At 47.0% G+C, this 18,151-nt stretch overlaps 1 protein-coding gene across 2 annotated transcripts in view; it reads left to right on the top strand.

Moving 5' to 3' along the window:
• VGLL4 (vestigial like family member 4) overlaps window positions 1-18,151 on the top strand; it is a 104,002-nt gene that overhangs the window by 39,453 nt on the left and 46,398 nt on the right. Inside the window, exon 1 of one of the 2 annotated variants that reach the window (XM_009905587.2) lies at window positions 16,363-16,727. The exons of the other annotated variant lie outside the window; for it this stretch is intronic. Coding sequence (XP_009903889.1) covers window positions 16,646-16,727 — 82 coding nt within the window. The 5' untranslated portion in view covers window positions 16,363-16,645. Of the gene's footprint in view, window positions 1-16,362; window positions 16,728-18,151 lie in introns of those variants that run through there. 2 annotated transcript variants of the gene reach the window in all.

The following is an 18,151-nucleotide window of genomic DNA, read 5'->3' on the forward strand; positions in this document are numbered from 1 at the left end:
TCACTGCACTGCCACGAAGCCTCATAAACATTTAATTAATCTTTGCAGCACTTCTTTGGATGTGATTTAATTCAATCATTATTCAGGACCAGAGCCAGTGAACCTTTCTTTACACAAAATGAAGTGAGGTCCTGTGGGAATACAGCCTGCAAGGTAATCGCATTGTGCACTACAGCTGTGGAAGGGTTGCATGTCAGGGTAATCCCCCAGAAATCCTTTTCCTGGCACTTTTTAACTTGCATGCATTTGATCATTGGAATACTCTTTAAACATTTTTGTATGTTAAAACTCCTATGTAATGTATTTATCCTGAAAGCAGCTTCCTATGACATGTGATGGAAAGAGGAGAACAACTCGCAGATTGCATCAGGTTGGAAGGGACCCTCAAAGGTCATCTTGTCCAGGCCCACTGCAGTCTCCAGGGACACCTCCAGCTAGATCAGGCTGCCCAGGGCCACATCTACAGCTCAGGATTTTTGACTTAGCATGTTTTGTAACCTTTTTGCTACTACAAACCCAAAAGAAACCAGCTCAGCTGAGAAGTCTGTCACAAACCACAGTTCCTTCTGGTCTTTGCATGCAGTTCAGGGATCAGTTCAGCCAGGGCTGCTCAGATGTGTTGCAGTCTTGTTGCTAGACTGATCACCAGGACTGGCATGAACTCTGTTTTGCCGAGTTAAGGCTGTGAAGCGAGAGCCTTTGAGGATGCAGCATTGTACTTTGGTGCATGGGGGAATGCTTGTTGGTACATGCCGTGTCTGTTTGTCTCTTCATTTATCATCGTTTCAACAAATCAGCAGTTCAAACCAATGGTAGGACTCCTTGGTTAATTATCCTGACCCAGCCTGAGCAATCATTTTCATATGACACTTCAATTTCTCTAACTTCTGCAAACAGCAAGCCTGGAGTTTTTTGGCAGTAAGATGACTTTATGTAATTAGACTTTTGCCCTACCATTTTCCTCCCCAAAACGTACTACGTGAATGACGGAAAATGTACTTGAAACCACAGTAACCTTGCCTAACTGGGGCAAGAAAAGATTCCCCTTTCCTTTTCTAAAAGGAGGATGTTGAGATGCTGGAGCAGGTCCAGAGAACAAGTCTTGTGAAGAGCAGCTGAGGGACCTGGGGTTGTTCAGCCTGGAGAAAAGGAGGCTGAGAAGAGACCTTCTCGTTCTCTACAACTCCCTGAAAGAAGGTTGGAGCCAGGTGGGGGTTGGTCTCTTCTCCCAAGAGACAAGCAACAGGACAAGAGAAAATTGCCTCAAGCTGCTCCAGGGGAAGTTTAGGTTGGACATCAGGAATAATTTCCTCCCTAAAAAGGTTGTCAAGCCCTGGACCAGACTGCCTAGGGCAGTGGTGGAGTCCCCGTCCATGGAAGGGTTTCAAAACCATGAAGGGACATGGTTTAGTGGTGACCTGGCAGTGCTGGGTAAACAGTTTAACTCAGTGATCTGAAAGGTCTTTTCCAACCAAACCAATTCTACGAGTCTCAATGTAAAAATCACTTCTAATGCTTTTCTCATTATTTATAGCTAAGTAGATCGCATTCTTGAGTTGGTTGGAGAATTATAATGCTGCTAGTCTTAAAACAAGAGTTGATAAAGAATTTGTGTTCTCTTTTTCTAAGAACTGTGGGGAAATAGTGAAGTTTTGGTTTTGTTTAGTGAACCAGGCTGCAGATTGTGCTCTTCCCTGTGCTTGCTGTGTCAAGTGATTCCATAGCAACAGGATGCAGAATTAACCAGGTTGGAAAAGACCTCTGAGATCACGAAGTCAAACCAATCACCCAACACCATCTAATCAACTAAACCATGTCACTAAGTGCCCCATCCAGGCTTTTCTTAAATGCTTCCAGTGATGGTGACTCCACCACCTCCCTGGGCAGCACATTCCGATGGCCACGCTCTCTTCTGGGAAGAATTTCTTCCTAACATCCAGCTTAAACCTCCCCTGGCACAGCTTGAGACTGTGTCCTCTTGTTTGGGTGCTGCTTGCCTGGGAGAAGAGACCAACCCCCACCTGGCTACAACCTCCCTTCAGGTAGCTGTAGATGGCAATAAGGTCTCCCCTGAGCCTCCTCTTCTCCAGACTGAGCAAGCCCAGCTCCCTCAGCCTCTCCTCACAGGGCTTGTAAGGATGTTTACCCTGACATAAAGGCTAGAAAGAGTTTAGACTTATTGTAAGACTTAGTAGTTCTCTACTGCTTTATTTCTCCTGGGATTGGATTGGCTTAGTTTCTAACCATGTTCCAAAATGGAATTTGATGGACTTAAGTGTGAGCCATAACTTTACGTTGTGGGAGGAAGGCAAAACTGAAGAGTGAAGTACAATGTCTTCTCTGTCCTGCCAAGTCTTAGGTCTGTGAGAAGGCAGAGTGCAGGAAATGCTGTGCAGTGGGGATCTGGACAATTGAATTCCAGTTCCCCACTAGCATATGGTTATTACTTAAGTCTTAATTAATACATTCATGGTCTTAGTTAGATTTTGCTAATAAGGTTTGTAGTACAGCTGTATCAGTGATATTAGGATTCTCATTTAGGGTTTGTGTGATGGAATTGGGGAGGGGGTGGGGAAAGCATTTGCTTTGTTAGGAGAACGAATCTTTCTACGAACAGATGCTAACTGCAAATGCCATAGAATGGGTTGGGCTGGAGGGGACCTTTAGAAATCATCTAGTTCCTCCCTACCATGGGCAGGGATACCTCCTTCTAGACCATGTTGCTCAAGGCTCCATCCAGCCTGACCTTAAACAATTCCAGGGTTGGAGCTTCCACAGCTTCTCTGGGCAACCTGTTGCAGTGCCTCACCATCTTCATGGGTGAGAATTTCTTCCTAAGGTCTTATCTAAATCCAGCTTCTTCCACTTTGAAACCCTTACCCCTTGTCCTGTAACCCCATGCCTTTGTCAAGAGTCCCTCTCCATCTGTCCTGTAGCCCCCTTCATGTCCTGTCAGGCTGTTCTAATGTGTCCTTGGAGCCTTCTCTTTTCTCCAGGCTGAACAACCCCAGCTCTCTCAGGGTATCTTCACAACAGAGGTGCTCCAGCATCTTTGTGTGGCCTCCTCCAGACCTGTTGTAACAGCTCCACGTTGTTCTTGTGTTGGTGCCTTCAGGGTTGGACACAGTGCTGCAGGTGGGGTCTCGGCAGGGTGCAGCAGAGGAGATCTTTGTTATGTTAGGGGTTTTTTAAAAGGTGATTTTTTTTTCTGAAGTTTCTGACTGCAGGCCTGAGACATATGGATATTCACCTTGTATAAATACCATTAGCAGTAACACAATACTTTCATTTGGGATGGATACTGTTGTCTCTATGCAATCTGTTCCTTGCTTTATGGAAAACAAGGGGACCACTGGGACCAGTCCTAAGCGCCACAGCCTTCCAGCATGCTGTGTGCATACACAGGCTTCTGATTTACAAGCCACATGTGGAAAATATACAGGCAACACCCGCCCTGAACCACACAATTATTTCATTGTAAGGCATGCTGATGACCCCTGCATGTAAAAGGTACCCCATGACGTTCATAAATTTCATGCTCTGGGTCTGTGAAAGCAAACGTTTGTGTCAGCGGTGACTCATCTTTCATGTGTGTTATGTGCACAGAAGGAATGATAACAGTCAGGTATTGCAGACTTCTCCAGCCAGGTGAGATTTGGTGTTATGTAAAGGGTGCTTTGTAGTGTGTCCATCTGAAGTGTTGGCAGCCCAGGCTGAGGCCTGCATTGTGTCTGCTGAGAGAGATTTCATGGAACTGTTCTGGTTGGAAAAGCCCTCTAAGACCAGCGAGTCCAACCATCAACCTGACACCACCATGGCCACTAAAACATGTCCCAAAGTGCCATGTCCACACATTTCTTGAACATCTCCAGGGATGGTGACTCCATGACCTCCCTGGTCAGCCTGTTCCAATCCCTGACCACTCCTGCAGAAAGGAAATTGTTCCTGATCTCCAAACCTTTCCTGGCACAGTTTCTGGCCGTATCATAGTATCAGTCAGGGTTGGAAGGGACCACAAGGATCATCTAGTTCCAATCCCCCTGCCATGGGCAGGGACACCCCACACTAGATCAGGATGGCCAGAGCCTCATCCAGCCTGGGCTTAAACACATCCAGGGATGGGGCCTCAACCACCTCCCTGGACAACCCATTCCAGGGCTTCACCACTCTCATGGGGAAGAACTTCCTCCTCACCTCCAGCCTGAATCTCCCCACCTCCAGCTTCATTCCATTCCCCCTAGTCCTATCACTACCTGAGATCCTGAGAAGTCCCTCCCCAGCCTTCTTGTAGGCCCCCCTCAGATACTGGAAGGCCACAATTATCTCTTCTCCAAACTGAACAGCACAAATTTCCTCTCCTGTCACTTGATACTGGGGCAAAGAGACTAACCCCCACCTGATTCCAACCTCTTTCAGGGAGTTGTAGAGAGCAGTGAGGTTTCCCATCAGCCTCCTCTTCTCTGGACTAAACAACCTAGTTCCCTCAGTTGCTCCTCAATTCAGCAGCACTTTTAAAAGCAAATGAGGTTTAGGCAATATCTTGTGAAGTCTAGATGTTGGTTTCTGTGAGACTTGTGCTTTCAAACCCTCTGGTGAGTGAAGGAAGTTTGTTCTCTGTCAAGAACACTGTGGTGCAGTTTATGGTGGTGTGCTGTGGGGCTGTTTTTAAAGTTATTTCCCCTTCCCTTGAGGTGCATGGCCATGAAGATTTTTGATCACTGTGGTTTATGCCCGTGTATCTATGCCCATATTTAGAGGGCTGTAGCACCTCCCCTGCAGGCACAGGCTGAGACAGTTGGGGATGTTCAGCCTGGATTAGAGAAGGCTCCAGGCAGACCTTAGAGCAGCCTTCCAGTACCTGAAGGAGGCTACAAGAAAGCTGGGGAGGGCTTGTAGTGACAGGGTGAGAAGAAATGGATTGAAGCCTGAGGAGGTTAGAGGCAGACTGGAGATTAGGAAGAGATTCTTTACAGTGAGAGTGGTGAGACATTGCCACAGGTTGCCCAGGGACGTCATGGATGCCCCCTGCCTGGAGCTGTTCAGGCTGGATAGGGACTTGAGCAACCTGGGCTAGTGGAAGGTGTCCTTGCTGGTTGTAGTGTGGTTGGAACTAAATGATCTTTAATGTCCCCTCAAATCTGAGCCATACTATGATCTGTGATATCTGTGCCTATATGCAGATGCTTATCAATATCGGGGGGGGGGGAGGGGAGGGGCAAGAGGATTGGAGCAGACTCTTTTCAGGACAAGAAGTCATGGGACCAAAAGAAGCCACCTCCAAGGAGCTGGAGTTCTGTGGCCACTATAGTTTTGGGACAAATGACTGTGTGTTTAGATTTGGGGTTTTTTATAGTGTGGTAAAATGATCTATTAAGGTAAAATAATACTTTTTATGTAGCAATGAACAAGACCCTCAATTGGAAGTGAATGGTCTTAGAACTCAAATGACATTTCATTTTAATTTAATAAAGTAGTAGGTTGCAAGTTGAGCAGTTGGGTTCAGTAATAGGTGCTTATTACCATTTTCATCCTAACATTTAGGCTAAGTAATTACCTTAATGTTTCAAAGCCAAAGATTAATTTGTTTTGCAACAGAAATTCTAATTGATTCTTACTGCATCATTCTTAGCCAGATAGCATTGGGCTTCATGGGTTTATCTTATTTCTAAGGTGGTTGCCCATCATGCCTGCAATACTGAGTCTTTGTGCAAGCAAGGTCAGCTCCTTCCAATTACATAATTTACATACATTGACATCTAAGTCGAATTAGGGCCCGAGAGTATATCCTACGTCTCGCCAAGCTAGCTATAAAAGGGAAATCTTGTCAAAGGCTTCAGCAACCTTAGAGCTCTTTGTTTTGTTCCTAAACCCTATAATTAGTGGTTTCTTGAAACTGGATTTGCTTCTTCCCAAAGCTGAGGGAGATGCACAGTAATTTTGAAATATAGCCTCTAAACATGGTCTGGCTCCTAACTTTGCTAAGTAAAAAGAGTTTTAGATGTCTGGGCATCAAGCTGCCTTGGAACTGGCTTTATTTCTTTAATACTCTTCTCTTTTTATTTATTTTTTTTTCCCCTTTTCTTTCTTATGTCTCATATTGGAAAAATATGAAGCATTTTCTTTTCCCTGTTAATACCCTCCTAGGGCATGGCAAAGGTAATACTTTGCTTGCGTCTGGAGGCTCTGATGGTGTCTTAGACTCTTTGTAGTTCAAGATAAATTACATTTGTGATTATCATCAACCCCTCAGAAATGTAAATTGGTAAGCAAATAAGAGGAAAGATTATCAAGACTGTAATTAGCAAATAACAATTTTTCAGTCTAGATAAACCAGATTTATCTGTCATGTATTCTAGCTGCATTTTTGAAGTGTTCTCAGCCCAGCTTAAGAGAATGTGAAGAGGGAAGGGCCAGCAAGTTGTGAATGGCAAGGTACTACTGAGAAATGACAAATACCTTTGGTAAACCTGACTCCCTAGACTGCTGTTCAGTTTGAGTAGCAGTCAAAGAGTGAGGGCAAGATACATCAGGTGCCATTGAACACTTCTCAAACACAAATGGATCTCACCTTGTAAAACTTGAAAGCGCTCACCTGCTTCATTGACTGTGCTACCCTGCAGCCTTTGGTGGTTGTGAAACAGCTGGGTAGAAGGATCAGTGGAACGTGTGCTCTGTGTGCCCCTGCTCTCCACTCATTAAGACACTTAAAAAAAACAAACCACACTTTCAGTTTTGAAACAACCAGGAGTTTCAGCTTTTGTGGCTTGGTGACAGAACAGAAAGCGAGCAAAGGAATACCTGAGTCCTGGGTCAGCATGGTTTGCTGGTGGATGAGGAGCTCAACACAAGCTCTCAATGTGCACTTGCAGCCCAGAAAGCCAATCAGATCCTGGGCTGCATCAAGAGAAGTGTGGCCAGCAGGTCAAGGGAGGTGATTCTCCCCCTCTACTCAGCTCTGGTGAGACCCCACCTACAGTACTGCATCCAGTTCTGGAGCCCCTATTACAAGAGGGATCTGGAGGTGCTGGAAGGTGTCCAGAGAAGGGCCACGAGGATGAGCAGAGGGCTGGAGCTCCTCTCCTATGAGGACAGACTGAAGGAGTTGGGGCTGTTCAGTCTGGAGAAGAGAAGGCTCCCAGGAGATCTAATTGTGGCCTTGCAGTATCTGAAGGGGGCCTACAAGAAGGCTGGGGAGGGACTTCTCAGGCTCTCAGGTAGTGATAGGACTAGGGGGAATGGAATGAAGCTGGAGGTGGGGAGATTCAGGCTGGATGTGAGGAGTTGTTCTTCCCCATGAGAGTGGTGAAGCCCTGGAATGGGTTGTCCAGGGAGGTGGTTGAGGCCCCATCCCTGGAGGTGTTTAAGCCCAGGCTGGATGCGGCTCTGGCCAGCCTGATCTAGTGTGGGGTGTCCCTGCCCATGGCAGGGGGGTTGGAACTGGATGATCCTTGTGGTCCCTTCCAACCCTGACTGATACTTTGATACTATGATCCCACTGATGGAAGCAAAGCAGCCTGCTTCCTAAACTGCCAACTGCTCTTTTCTGGAGACAAGAAGGACCTGCTGCAGCAGCAGTTAGTGCCAGAGGCATCATATGCTACTTTCTGTGCCCTTTATGTTTTACCCAGAGAGCTAAATGTGGCCGTTGCCAAAAAACCCACCCAACAAACTACCCAATCCAAATGTGCTGTGCAGTGAAGGCATGCCTGTGCCCAGCCTTTCTCCATGTCTTGTTTGTCCTCTTGCTCCTTCCTCAATTCCTTCATGGAAATGGTCTGTGATACACCAGAATGGTGCATTTAGCTTTTTGAGGGTGATGGGGGGACAACTGGATACTAGGCAGGGCGTTCTTGCTGATGAGGGCAGGCTTTAATTGTATAATCATAGAATTGTTTTGGTTGGAAAAGACTTTTAAGGTCACTGACCTTATCTGACTTTACCACATCTGGTGTTAAACCACGTTCTTTAGCACATGAACTGAAAGGGGTTTGAGTTGTTAAATGTCTTGGAGTGTTTTGATTTGGTGTGAAATGGTTGATTCTGAATTGCTACCAATTAACAAGTAAGTGATCTGCATTTTGAATTTACTTTTTAAACGATGTGCCTTTGAACATCTATGTCCTTAAAGTGAGCAATAAGAGCTGCTTCCAGTTCCCAGTCCAGACAAGCCATTACCATCCATTCCTGGGTCCTAGAAGACCTTGCAACCCCTAGTTATTCTCGGGCTGATTCTCTATGCTTTTGGTTTCCCTGTCAATTGTATTCTTATCAGTCCAGTAGGGAACTGAAACCGCTGGCTTGGCCCTTCAGGGAATAGACAGCTTGGAAACTGGAGTTACCTCACAGCCTGTGAGTGTGGATGCAGATAGGTACACGTGTGCAGACAGAAACAGGTTTCCTGACCAGATGATCATGGCAGGATTACATAATGGCAGGAGTACAAGAATGAAAGGGAACACCAATTATTGTGTTACAACTTAGTGTTGGCTGTAAGTCTGATATTTTGATCTTGAGGAACTCCACTGATAACAAAAACATCTTTTATAGAATCATGGTTCTGCTTTGGGTGGAAGAAACCTTTAAGAGCATCAGGTCCAAGCATTAACCCAGCACTGCTAGATCACCATTAAACCATGTTCCTCAGCACCACATCTGCTCTATAATGGCTGGCATAGTGTTATAACCTTTAGCTAGTAAAGGACAGGTAAAACAAGAGGCATGCAGTGGCTTTAGTTCAGAGATGCTCTGCCTGCATCTGGCCTGCATCAGGAACAGTGTGGCCAGCAGGAGCAGGGAGGTCATTCTGCCCCTGTACACTGCACTGGTTAGGCCACACCTTGAGTACTGTGTCCAGTTCTGGGCCCCTCAGTTTAGGAAGGAGGTTGACTTGCTGGAACGAGTCCAGAGAAGAGCAACAAAGTTGGTGAGGGGTTTGGAACACAGCCCTATGAGGAGAGACTGAGGGAGCTGGGGTTGCTTAGCCTGGAGAAGAGGAGGCTCAGGGGAGACCTTCTTGCTCTCTACAATTACCTGAAGGGAGGTTGTAGACAGACGGATGTTGGTCTCTTCTCCCAGGCAGCCAGTACCAGAACAAGAGGACACAGTCTCAGGCTGTGCCAGGGGAGGTTCAGGCTGGATGTTAGGAAAAAGTTCTATACAGAGAGAGTGATTGCCCATTGGAATGGGCTGCCTGGGGAGGTGGTGGAGTCGCCATCACTGGAGGTTTTCAGGAGGAGACTTGATGGGGTGCTTGGTGCCGTGGGTTAGTTGTTTGGGTGGTGTTGGATTGGTTGATGGGTTGGACGCGGTGATCTTGAAGGTCTCTTCCAACCTGGTTTATTCTATGTATTCTGGTGGAGCTTTTTGCTTTTTAAGGCTGCGAAAGGGAGAGAGTGACTTGATGTGATTTAAAATTTTACTTGGAATGTATCTTTATGCTTGGAAAAAAGAGACCTGGAAGAATGTGTGTTTAGCTCTGTTCTGCTCACTGGTGTGGTTGTGGTTACTTAATGCTTTGTTAAAAGTCTACGAAGTTGGTAGGGTTTGTGATACCTAACTCAGCAACGAGTTGAGCTCTGTGTTGTTCTGTGTGGCGCTCAGGAGCACAGCTGCTGAGGCAGGTGCTCGCTGGAAACAAACATCAGATGTCGTTTTCCTTATCATGCATCTCTGAACTTCCCACACGCTGAACACATTGTAACTGTATTTTCCTATTGTATCTAAATGTATTTAAAACCAAATGCTTCATCTTGTTTAAAAGAGAAGCTTTGTTTACTTCCCCCCCCGCCCTGTGAAATGTGTTCTAATGGAATAATAAAACTCGAGGTGCAGCAGCTCTGCAGTTGTGGAGGGGGGGGGAAGGAAAAGCTTCATTTTTTTTCCTTCAGGCACATCGCCACCTAGCAGCTCTTCACTAAAATGTGCTGCTTCTTTTGGTTAAAAAGGGTCAAACCTGGGGCTGTACTCCTCCACCTCCTCCTTTGAGAGTATTGAGCTCATAGGTGGTGTATCACAAATGCCTGCCCTCAGGGCCTGCAGCAGATGTGTCCATTCAAAAATGGAATGATACAAAATCATTTGGGATTTAGGAACAAGTTCTTTACCATGAGGGTAGTAGAACACTGGAACAGGTTGCCCAGGGAGGTAGTTGGGGCCCCATCCCTGGTGAGGCTTGAGAGGGCTCTGGGCATCCTGATCTAGTTGAGGATTCCCTGCTTACTGGACTAGATCCCCTTTGGAGGTCCCCTCCAACCTAGACTATTCTATGATTCTAAAATAGGTCACTGTAGCAATAGTAGAGAAATAGAATAGGGAGAGATTTCAGTCATGTCCAAGAGAGTGGCGTGCACATTGTTCTTCTATGGTGTTGATTCTTGGCCAGCATCATACATCTTCCCACTGAAAGAGGTTTTGTGGCAGGGAGTTAGACCAAGCTAGTAAAACTGCACCAAACCCATTTTCTCAGGCTCTACAGTGCTGCTGCCCAAGGGAGCCGGCACCCATGGGAGAGCAGAGTAAGGAGAGGCAAGGGGGAACTGGTGATGGAGAGCCTGAAGATGGGCAGGATTAAGGACAGCAGGGAGATGGGAGAGAAAGGGATGACTCCTCCCTGGCATCTTGCTTGGAAATGTCTCCTAAAGCAGCTCAGTGTATGTTGAGGAGAAGGACTTGGGGGTGTCAGTTGATGGAAAAATTCTCATCCTAAGCTGGCAGTGGTCACTGGCAGCCCAGCAGGCAGCTGTGTGTTGGGCTGCATCCAAAGCAGTGAGAGCAGCAGGACAGGGAGGGGATTCTGCCCCACTGCTCTCCTGAGACCCCACCTGGAGCACTGTGTCCAGTTCTGGTGCCCCCAACACAACAAGGACATGAAACTGTTGGAGTGGGTCCAGAGAGGAGGTGAGAAAGATGGTCAAGGGGCTGGAGCACTTCTCCTATGGGGACAGGCTGAGAGAATTGAGGCTCTTCAGCCTGGAGAAGAGAAGGGTCTGGGGAGACCTTAGAGCAGCCTTCCAGTACCTGAAGAAGGCTACAGGAGAGCTGCAGAGGGACTTTTGACAAGGGATGGGAGTCATAGGACAAGGGGCAATGGCTTTGAGCTGGAAGAGGGGAGATTGAGACTGGGGTTGACAAAGAAATTCTTTACAGTGAGGGTGGTGAGACACTGGAACAGATGGCTCAGGGAGGTTGTGGATACTCCCTCGCTGGAGATGTTCAAGGCCAGGTTGGACAAGGCCTTGAACAACCTGTTCTAGTGTGAGGTGTCCCTGCCCATGGTGGGAGGCTGGAACTGGTGGATCTTTTAGGTCCCTTCCAAGCCAAACCATTCTGTGAGTCTATGTTTAGGTGCTGTATAAACCATGTAAAGTCTTTCCTGTCAAATCTGATATTAGGGACTCGATACATTAAAGATTTGCCATTTCCTCCCCCAGAATTTCAAGTAGAAAACCAACACGTGATTGTAAGGATTCATTTTTATCTTGGGCCCTGTTATTGCTCAGTAAGCCAGGACTACTCATTTTTATAGTGCAAAAGTTTTCTCAGCAGTTGGGAAGCCAATCACCTACCACATTCTCAACATGCACTGTAACTTCTTGTGAAGGTAGGTTTCCTGAGCACTTTGGATCTGAAGAACACTCAGTTCCCTTCAGCTTCTGCACCAGTGCTTTAGTTGTGGCAGATGTTTGCTTTCAGAGTGACTCTCTTGACTGCCCTTCTTTGATCTGTGTTGCAGAGCACTCTCAGCCTTAAGCCAGATTCTGTTTAGATGAAAAGAGGCTGAAAGAAGTGCAGCAAGAGCGACCCAATGCCAAGGGACATTGGTCCATCTGACCACAGATCAACCAGCTTAGGGGAAACACATAGAGCTGTTTGAGGCCACAGCACCAGTTGCTTCACCCTACTCTTGTAAGTGTACTGCTGTATTCTCCAAGAGGGAGAGTGGTGATGTTTTCTTACTGTGAGAATTCATAGACTCCCAGACTGGTTTGGGGTGGAAGGGACCTTTAAAGCTCATCTAGTCCAAACTCCCTGCAGCGGCTGGAGACAAGCAGCACAGAATTTTGTCCAGCTCCACCCCAGTGCAGGCATGAGCTGCCAAAGTACATATTTAGCCTCTTGGGTTTGATAGTGGTGATTTACCTATGCTTTAGAACCCCCTCTACTTTAATTATTATTTCTTCTAGTTTGCTTTGCTTGCCTCAGAATACTTCTGTGATAAGACATTCTTGTGTGAAGACTGATTTTTGCTGAGTCAGAAGATCAGCAAGGAGTTGAACTGTCTCATCTTCTGCGTGGGCTAGTAAGAATCACATCTGAGAGGGGATCTAATAAATGTAAACAGATGAGGGCTGTTTGTCAGGAAGGAAGAGACAGGCTCTGCTCACTTGTGCCCTGGGATAGGACAAGGGGCAATGGATGTAAACTGCAGCACAAGAAGTTCCACCTCAACATGAGGAAGAACTTCTTTATTGTAAGGGTCCCAGAGCACTGGAACAGGCTGCCCAGAGAGGTTGTGGAATCTCCTTCTCTGGAGATTTTCAAGGTCTGTCTGGATGCATTCTTGTGTGACCCGTGCTGGATTCTATGATCCTGCACTGGCAGCGGGGTTGAAGACCTCCAGAGGTCCCTTCCAACCCTTAACAACCTGTGATCTGATCTCCTATGTGACATAAGTCTAAGCGCAGGGTGGCTCGGAAGGATGCCTGTGGCTGTTGAGCTGCCTCTAGAGGATGCTGTTGTGTTAGAAGTGCAGCGTTTGAAGCGCTCCGTGCATAGATACGGGCATTTAGCTGCTCTGCAGAAGGAAAGCGTGAGCAGTCAGTCCTACAGGAGCTACTCCAGCTCATACGAAGCACAGATACTACAGCACATAACTGTGTTTGTAACTATCAACCTGTAGAAGAACAGAGAGAACTAACAGAGGTCCTGAGGTGATCATTCCCTTCTCCCAAGGCACAACTTTCCTCAAAAAGGTGGAGTCCCCATCTCTGGAAGGGTTTCAAAGCTGTGTAGATGTGGTGATGAGGTACATGGTTTAGTGGTGACCTGGCAGTGCTGGGTTAATGGTTGGACTCGATGTTCTTAAAGGTCTTTTCCAACCAAAATGATTCTATGTCAAGTGTGGTGTTCTGTGTATGTTGCACTCTGCTGCAGTGATTATTGATTCCAGTTGAGTAGCAGGTATCTCAGACTGGTGAAGTGTGTTACAACAGCAGCTTGAATCAAGCTGTTGGGAATGCTTTGCTGTCAGAAACAGAGTATTTCACACTGGTTGTGCCAGTATTTAAGGTTAACATCTGCTAGACTGAATTTGTTGTTAAATTTTCTTTCAAAGAAAGGTTTTGCAATGCTCAGGATACATTTGCATTGATAACTCCACCCTGTTCTTTCACTAAGCATTGCCTTACTTTCAGGGTAGAGGTTTTGAGTAGGAAATTCATCAAGCTCCCCATGTTTGGTACCAGTTCATTATTATTTAGTGTCAAGCATCCAGGTTCAATACACAACATTTGGCAAGCATTAATCACAGTGTATAACATACTGCTGAAAGCCATTCACATCACAAAGCAATCATTACTGTCTTAAAAGCTCTACACCGGTAGTTACTGGTCTAATAAAGCCTTAACTTCTCTATTAGTGTCTAGACAGCACTCCTGAGCAGTGGTTTGTAGACGATACCCAACCTTGCTCTTCCAAACAACTTGAAGAAACATGTAGCTTTGAATATAGAGGAATTTTTATTGCACTTGGAACTACAATCCTTTTGTTGGAACTATAATCCTTTTGTGTGGCTTTTGCACACTCTGTGCAAACCCTGTCTTGTAGAGCACTGCTCTGAAGAAGTTGAGGGTGTTCTTTTTCTTCCACGTCACCTGTACATCCCACAAAAGCTGAAGTATTTTAAGCTGGAGAAAAATATCTCTCTCTGCTTATCCTTCCCAGGCATCCTTCAGGTGTGTTGTATCAATGTGAAGTCAGGGATGCTTTCTGTATTAAACTGTACAGCTCAGAAGTGTTTTCCCCAAAAGCTTTGCCGCACTCAAGGAAGAAGCTTGCGTTTCACGCCGAAGAAACTTCCCTCTCTTGCTAATGTTGTAAGTTTGGATTTTTATTGCAGCTTATATCTTAAAGGGCTAAGATTTCCCTTGATTAGATGGCTGCTTTAATCTGAAGCGTTGGTATTGGCTGTCTTTGAGTATGTGATCTGTTGTCTAAGCCTCCTGATCTCCCTGCTCAAAACCCATCGTGCTCTTCTCTATCCACAACATTCCTCTTTCTAGAAAATGCTATGCACAGCTTTGGTCTGGAGATGTCTGGTTGCAGCTTTTGTGGTAACAAATCCTGGGAGGCAAAAACCCAACTACAACTTTTTTTTTTTTTAATTAGGTCCCATCCAGCAGATGTGCTGTTACCCAGAGTCAGGTACTCGTGAAACACTAACGTGGTGTAAAACCATAAAGATTAATAGGACGCTTCCAATTAGGAGAGTGCCCTTGTTGCATACAAATAACCAACCAAAGGTTTCTTGACCTTCATCTTCCCAGCAGTGCAGAATCTCTTTCAGGTGGTATGTTCCCTGCTGTATTGAATTCAGCACTGTTGGTGGACATTCTCTGTCACCTGAAGTGCAAGGACAGGACTACCTTTGTGCCTGAGGTGAGGAGGAGCCTTATTTGGGTTCTAGTGAGTCTTCCTTGAGGATGAATTTCTTATTCCTATTTGTCAGTCTGAAATTTAACTAAATTACCTCATCTGACTGAAATCTGCAGAGCATTCAGTTACTTTCAAAATGCCTTGACAGAATGAGTTGCCTCTGTAGTGTACAATCCTCCCCTTTGCGAACAGAGGGGAAAGTTCTCAAGGTGGAAATGAGAGTTTGTTATTAGTTTCCCCTGATGCTCTGCTCTTGTGGAATTAAAATTCTCCATCCCAGAAAGGAAGGAATGACTTGTGTTACAAGGCAAGAAGGGCAGAGAGTTTAGGATTCCATTAGCTTTTTAAATTTTGCTTGAGTCCAAACTTACCCAATAGTTATTTTTCTGTTGAATCAGACTTCAGGTGCTGATCAGGTGCAGGAAATGCAAATTGATACCCATTAGGTTAGCACATGCTTTTATACCCATGGAGATGTTCTGCCCTTGTAGGATGATTCATACACATCTGTATGAGCGGCTAGAGTCTTTGTGATGGAGACTGTGACTGCAGGACAGACCACATCCTGAGATGAGAGCAACAGCTGTAAGAATCTCTATCACTGGTGTCACTTCAACTCGAGCTTTAGCAGCTGTTAAAAATCCAGAACACAGAACATTTAACTGCTGGTAGGCCTTTAAAAAAATCAGATGTACAAGTGTCCTGGCCGAATTTTAGTTTTGTGTGTGTGAGTACCAGGTACCTGTTTGTCTGCACACAGGTGTACCCAATGTGCTTCATTTCTTTAATTATCTTTATCATACCAGAGCTGCTGTGCTGTTCCTGTAAAACAGCATTACTTTTCACTGCAGCAGTACTGGGATATGCCTGAGGCCGTGCTAGGAAATTAAGTAAACGTTTAAGAGAGGGAATTAATTTTAAACAGATGGGTTTAGCTCAGTTCTGCCCAGCAGCCTGACCAGAAAGTTGCTCTCAGTCAGCTCCTACCCTGTGCCCAAAGGAGGCCCCTCGGCTCCCCGGGCTGCTTTTGCCTTCCCACTCCTCCTCCTCCTCTTTACCTTGGGCAGTGCCCCGCTGCTCCCTCGCCAGGAGCCGGCGCCACTCGGGCTCCTCAGCCCGAGCTCCCCTCTGCTCAGGCCCTGCCACTCGGACCCCCTCCTCTACAGGCCCCCTCTTCCCAAGACCTCTGCTCCCCCAGGCTCCTCTCCAGACTCCCCTCCATCGCAGGCCCTGCTGCTTGGACCCCCTCTCTGTGGGCTCCTCTCTTTCCAAGGCCCTCCTCTGCCGCAGGTCCCTCACTCCGGACCCCTCTCCTTTCCGGGCATCCCGCTGCCCCAGGCCGCGCCGCACGGGCCCTGGGCCCTCTCTGTGCCCAGGCTCCGCCAGCCGGGCCGCCGCCGCCCCTTCCTTTGCAGCGGCGGGAGCATTGGGAGGCTGATGTTGTGCAGCAAACATCCCTGACATCCGCGGAGCCCGGGGCTGACGGGGCATGCGCGGCCCCCCCGCCCCAGCCGGGGAAGCGGCTGACATAGGAGCCATACCAGGCATAGCCGGCATGTCAGCGCAGGGAGCTCGCAGCGGGCTGTGAGCACCGCCAGCGTGCCTTTGTCCCAGGAAACTTCCCTCCTCTCCGTTTTATTACCTTTTTTTTACCCCCCCCCCCCCTTTCTTTTTAAAAACATTCTCCCTTTTCACTTTTTTTTTTTCTTTTTAATTGGAAAAAGACTTGAAAATTTTTAGACAGTCTTCTTTGTACTGAAGGACACAGTAAAGTTTAGTTTCGCGAAGTTTGGAAGGGCGAGCGTGCGTGCGTGTGTGCTTCAATCGCTCCAGCTCTCCTCTCTACGCTCTGCTGTGGTGAGCCGAAGGCTGGGCCTTGTGCTGGTGAAGTTTGGGAAGCCGGGAGAGCCCTCGGCACCCTCTGCTCGGCCTCCTCCTCTTCCCTGAACTCGGGCGAACGCAGGCGAGCGGGTCTCTTCTGCTAGCCCGATAAATGCTATTTATGAAGATGGACCTGTTGAACTACCAGTACTTGGACAAGATGAACAACAATATCGGCATTCTGTGCTATGAAGGTAACGCTTTCCTTCCACCGGGCACCCTTGCTCGGATTTATTTTGTTTGTAAGCCTGAAGTTTTCCTCTGGGGAGGAAATCCGTGGGGTCGGTGGTGGGATGCTTTGCAGTGTGTGCTGTTAAAGCTTTGTTTAAGGGGAGGGATTTTTTTTCTTTTCGTTGAATTTGCCTGCCTCTTTTTTTTTTTTTCTTCTTTTTTTTTTTTTTTCCCCCCAAAGACTTAATTTAATGTTAACCGTTGCTTTTTGTGGAAGATGAGGCCGTGCAAAAGGCCGTGTTGGTTGTGTGGCAGGTAGAGGTTTTTTGTTCTCCGTTTCAGGGGCTGTAGAAGCGGTCGGGTGGGTGTGAGCTTTACCGCACCTTCCCATTCGAGACCCAGGCTGGCAATGGGTACAGCCGTGCTCATACCCGAGATCCAGCCTGGCAGCTCTCACTGGGGACCCTCCAGAAGAGAGCGGGGCTGGCGGGGCCCATTGTCCGGCCACCCCTGCCCCGTGCAGCAGAGCCCGGGTCTGGCCATGGCCGCCACCCCCGGTGCCCCCCTGCCCAGGAACCGCCCCACGCTCCCGGCCCCTGGGGACAGCGTTACACAACTCCAGCGGTGAAAAACGGAGGGGGTTTTGCCCCTCTTTGCTGCATCTGAACTTCGCTTCTTTCGCTTTCAGCCGATGTAGGCTGGCGCTTGCTCTCCGTATTGCCAGCACTAGTAATGCTGGTTGGAAGCTGCCCGAGGTAGCAGGGTGAAATCACTTTCTTAACACAGTGGAGTTTTACCTACGTGCAGTTTGCAGAAGTGGTTATGGCCTGGCTGGGGCTGGAAAGAGGCACCACTGAGCTAACTCAGCTTGGCAGTGGGGCTCTGCGTGCTGCAGCCACACACAGGCCTTGCAGAAATCTTTCTTCTGATTCAGCAGGAACGTTTTCCATGTCCGTTTGGAAAATAAACTTGCTGTAGTTGTCAGGGAAGTAAACCGTCAGGAGGATACTTCGGACTCAAAGCTATCTATTCATACTCTTCAGAAAAAGGCTGAGCCAGAAGGCAGGGAGCTGAACCTCACTTTGGAAAATATACCAGCTTTTCTGTCATCACACCAGCACAGCCACGTTTCTTTCCTTCAGGAAGTGGAGGAGCTCCCTGTAGAGCTGTTAATATCACTAATTCACTCCCCCCCCCCCCCTTTCTTTCTTTCCCGCACAAATATGTATGGATTTTCTGCAGTAAAACTGGTGGGGTTTTTTGGTTTGTTTTCAAGAGCTGTGCTGAATAACATAGAGCTGGGATTCAGCAGAGTTGAATTCTCAAGCTTTCTTAATACTCTGCTTTCTTCATTACAGCAAGAAAAGTAGTTCAAACAAACCCAAAACGAAACAAATTAAAAAAACCAAAACAACCAGACAGAAAAAAAAACACAACCCCAAAGCAC

This window comes from Dryobates pubescens, chromosome 1, assembly GCF_014839835.1.
Source record: "Dryobates pubescens isolate bDryPub1 chromosome 1, bDryPub1.pri, whole genome shotgun sequence".
Classification (NCBI taxonomy): domain Eukaryota; kingdom Metazoa; phylum Chordata; class Aves; order Piciformes; family Picidae; genus Dryobates; species Dryobates pubescens.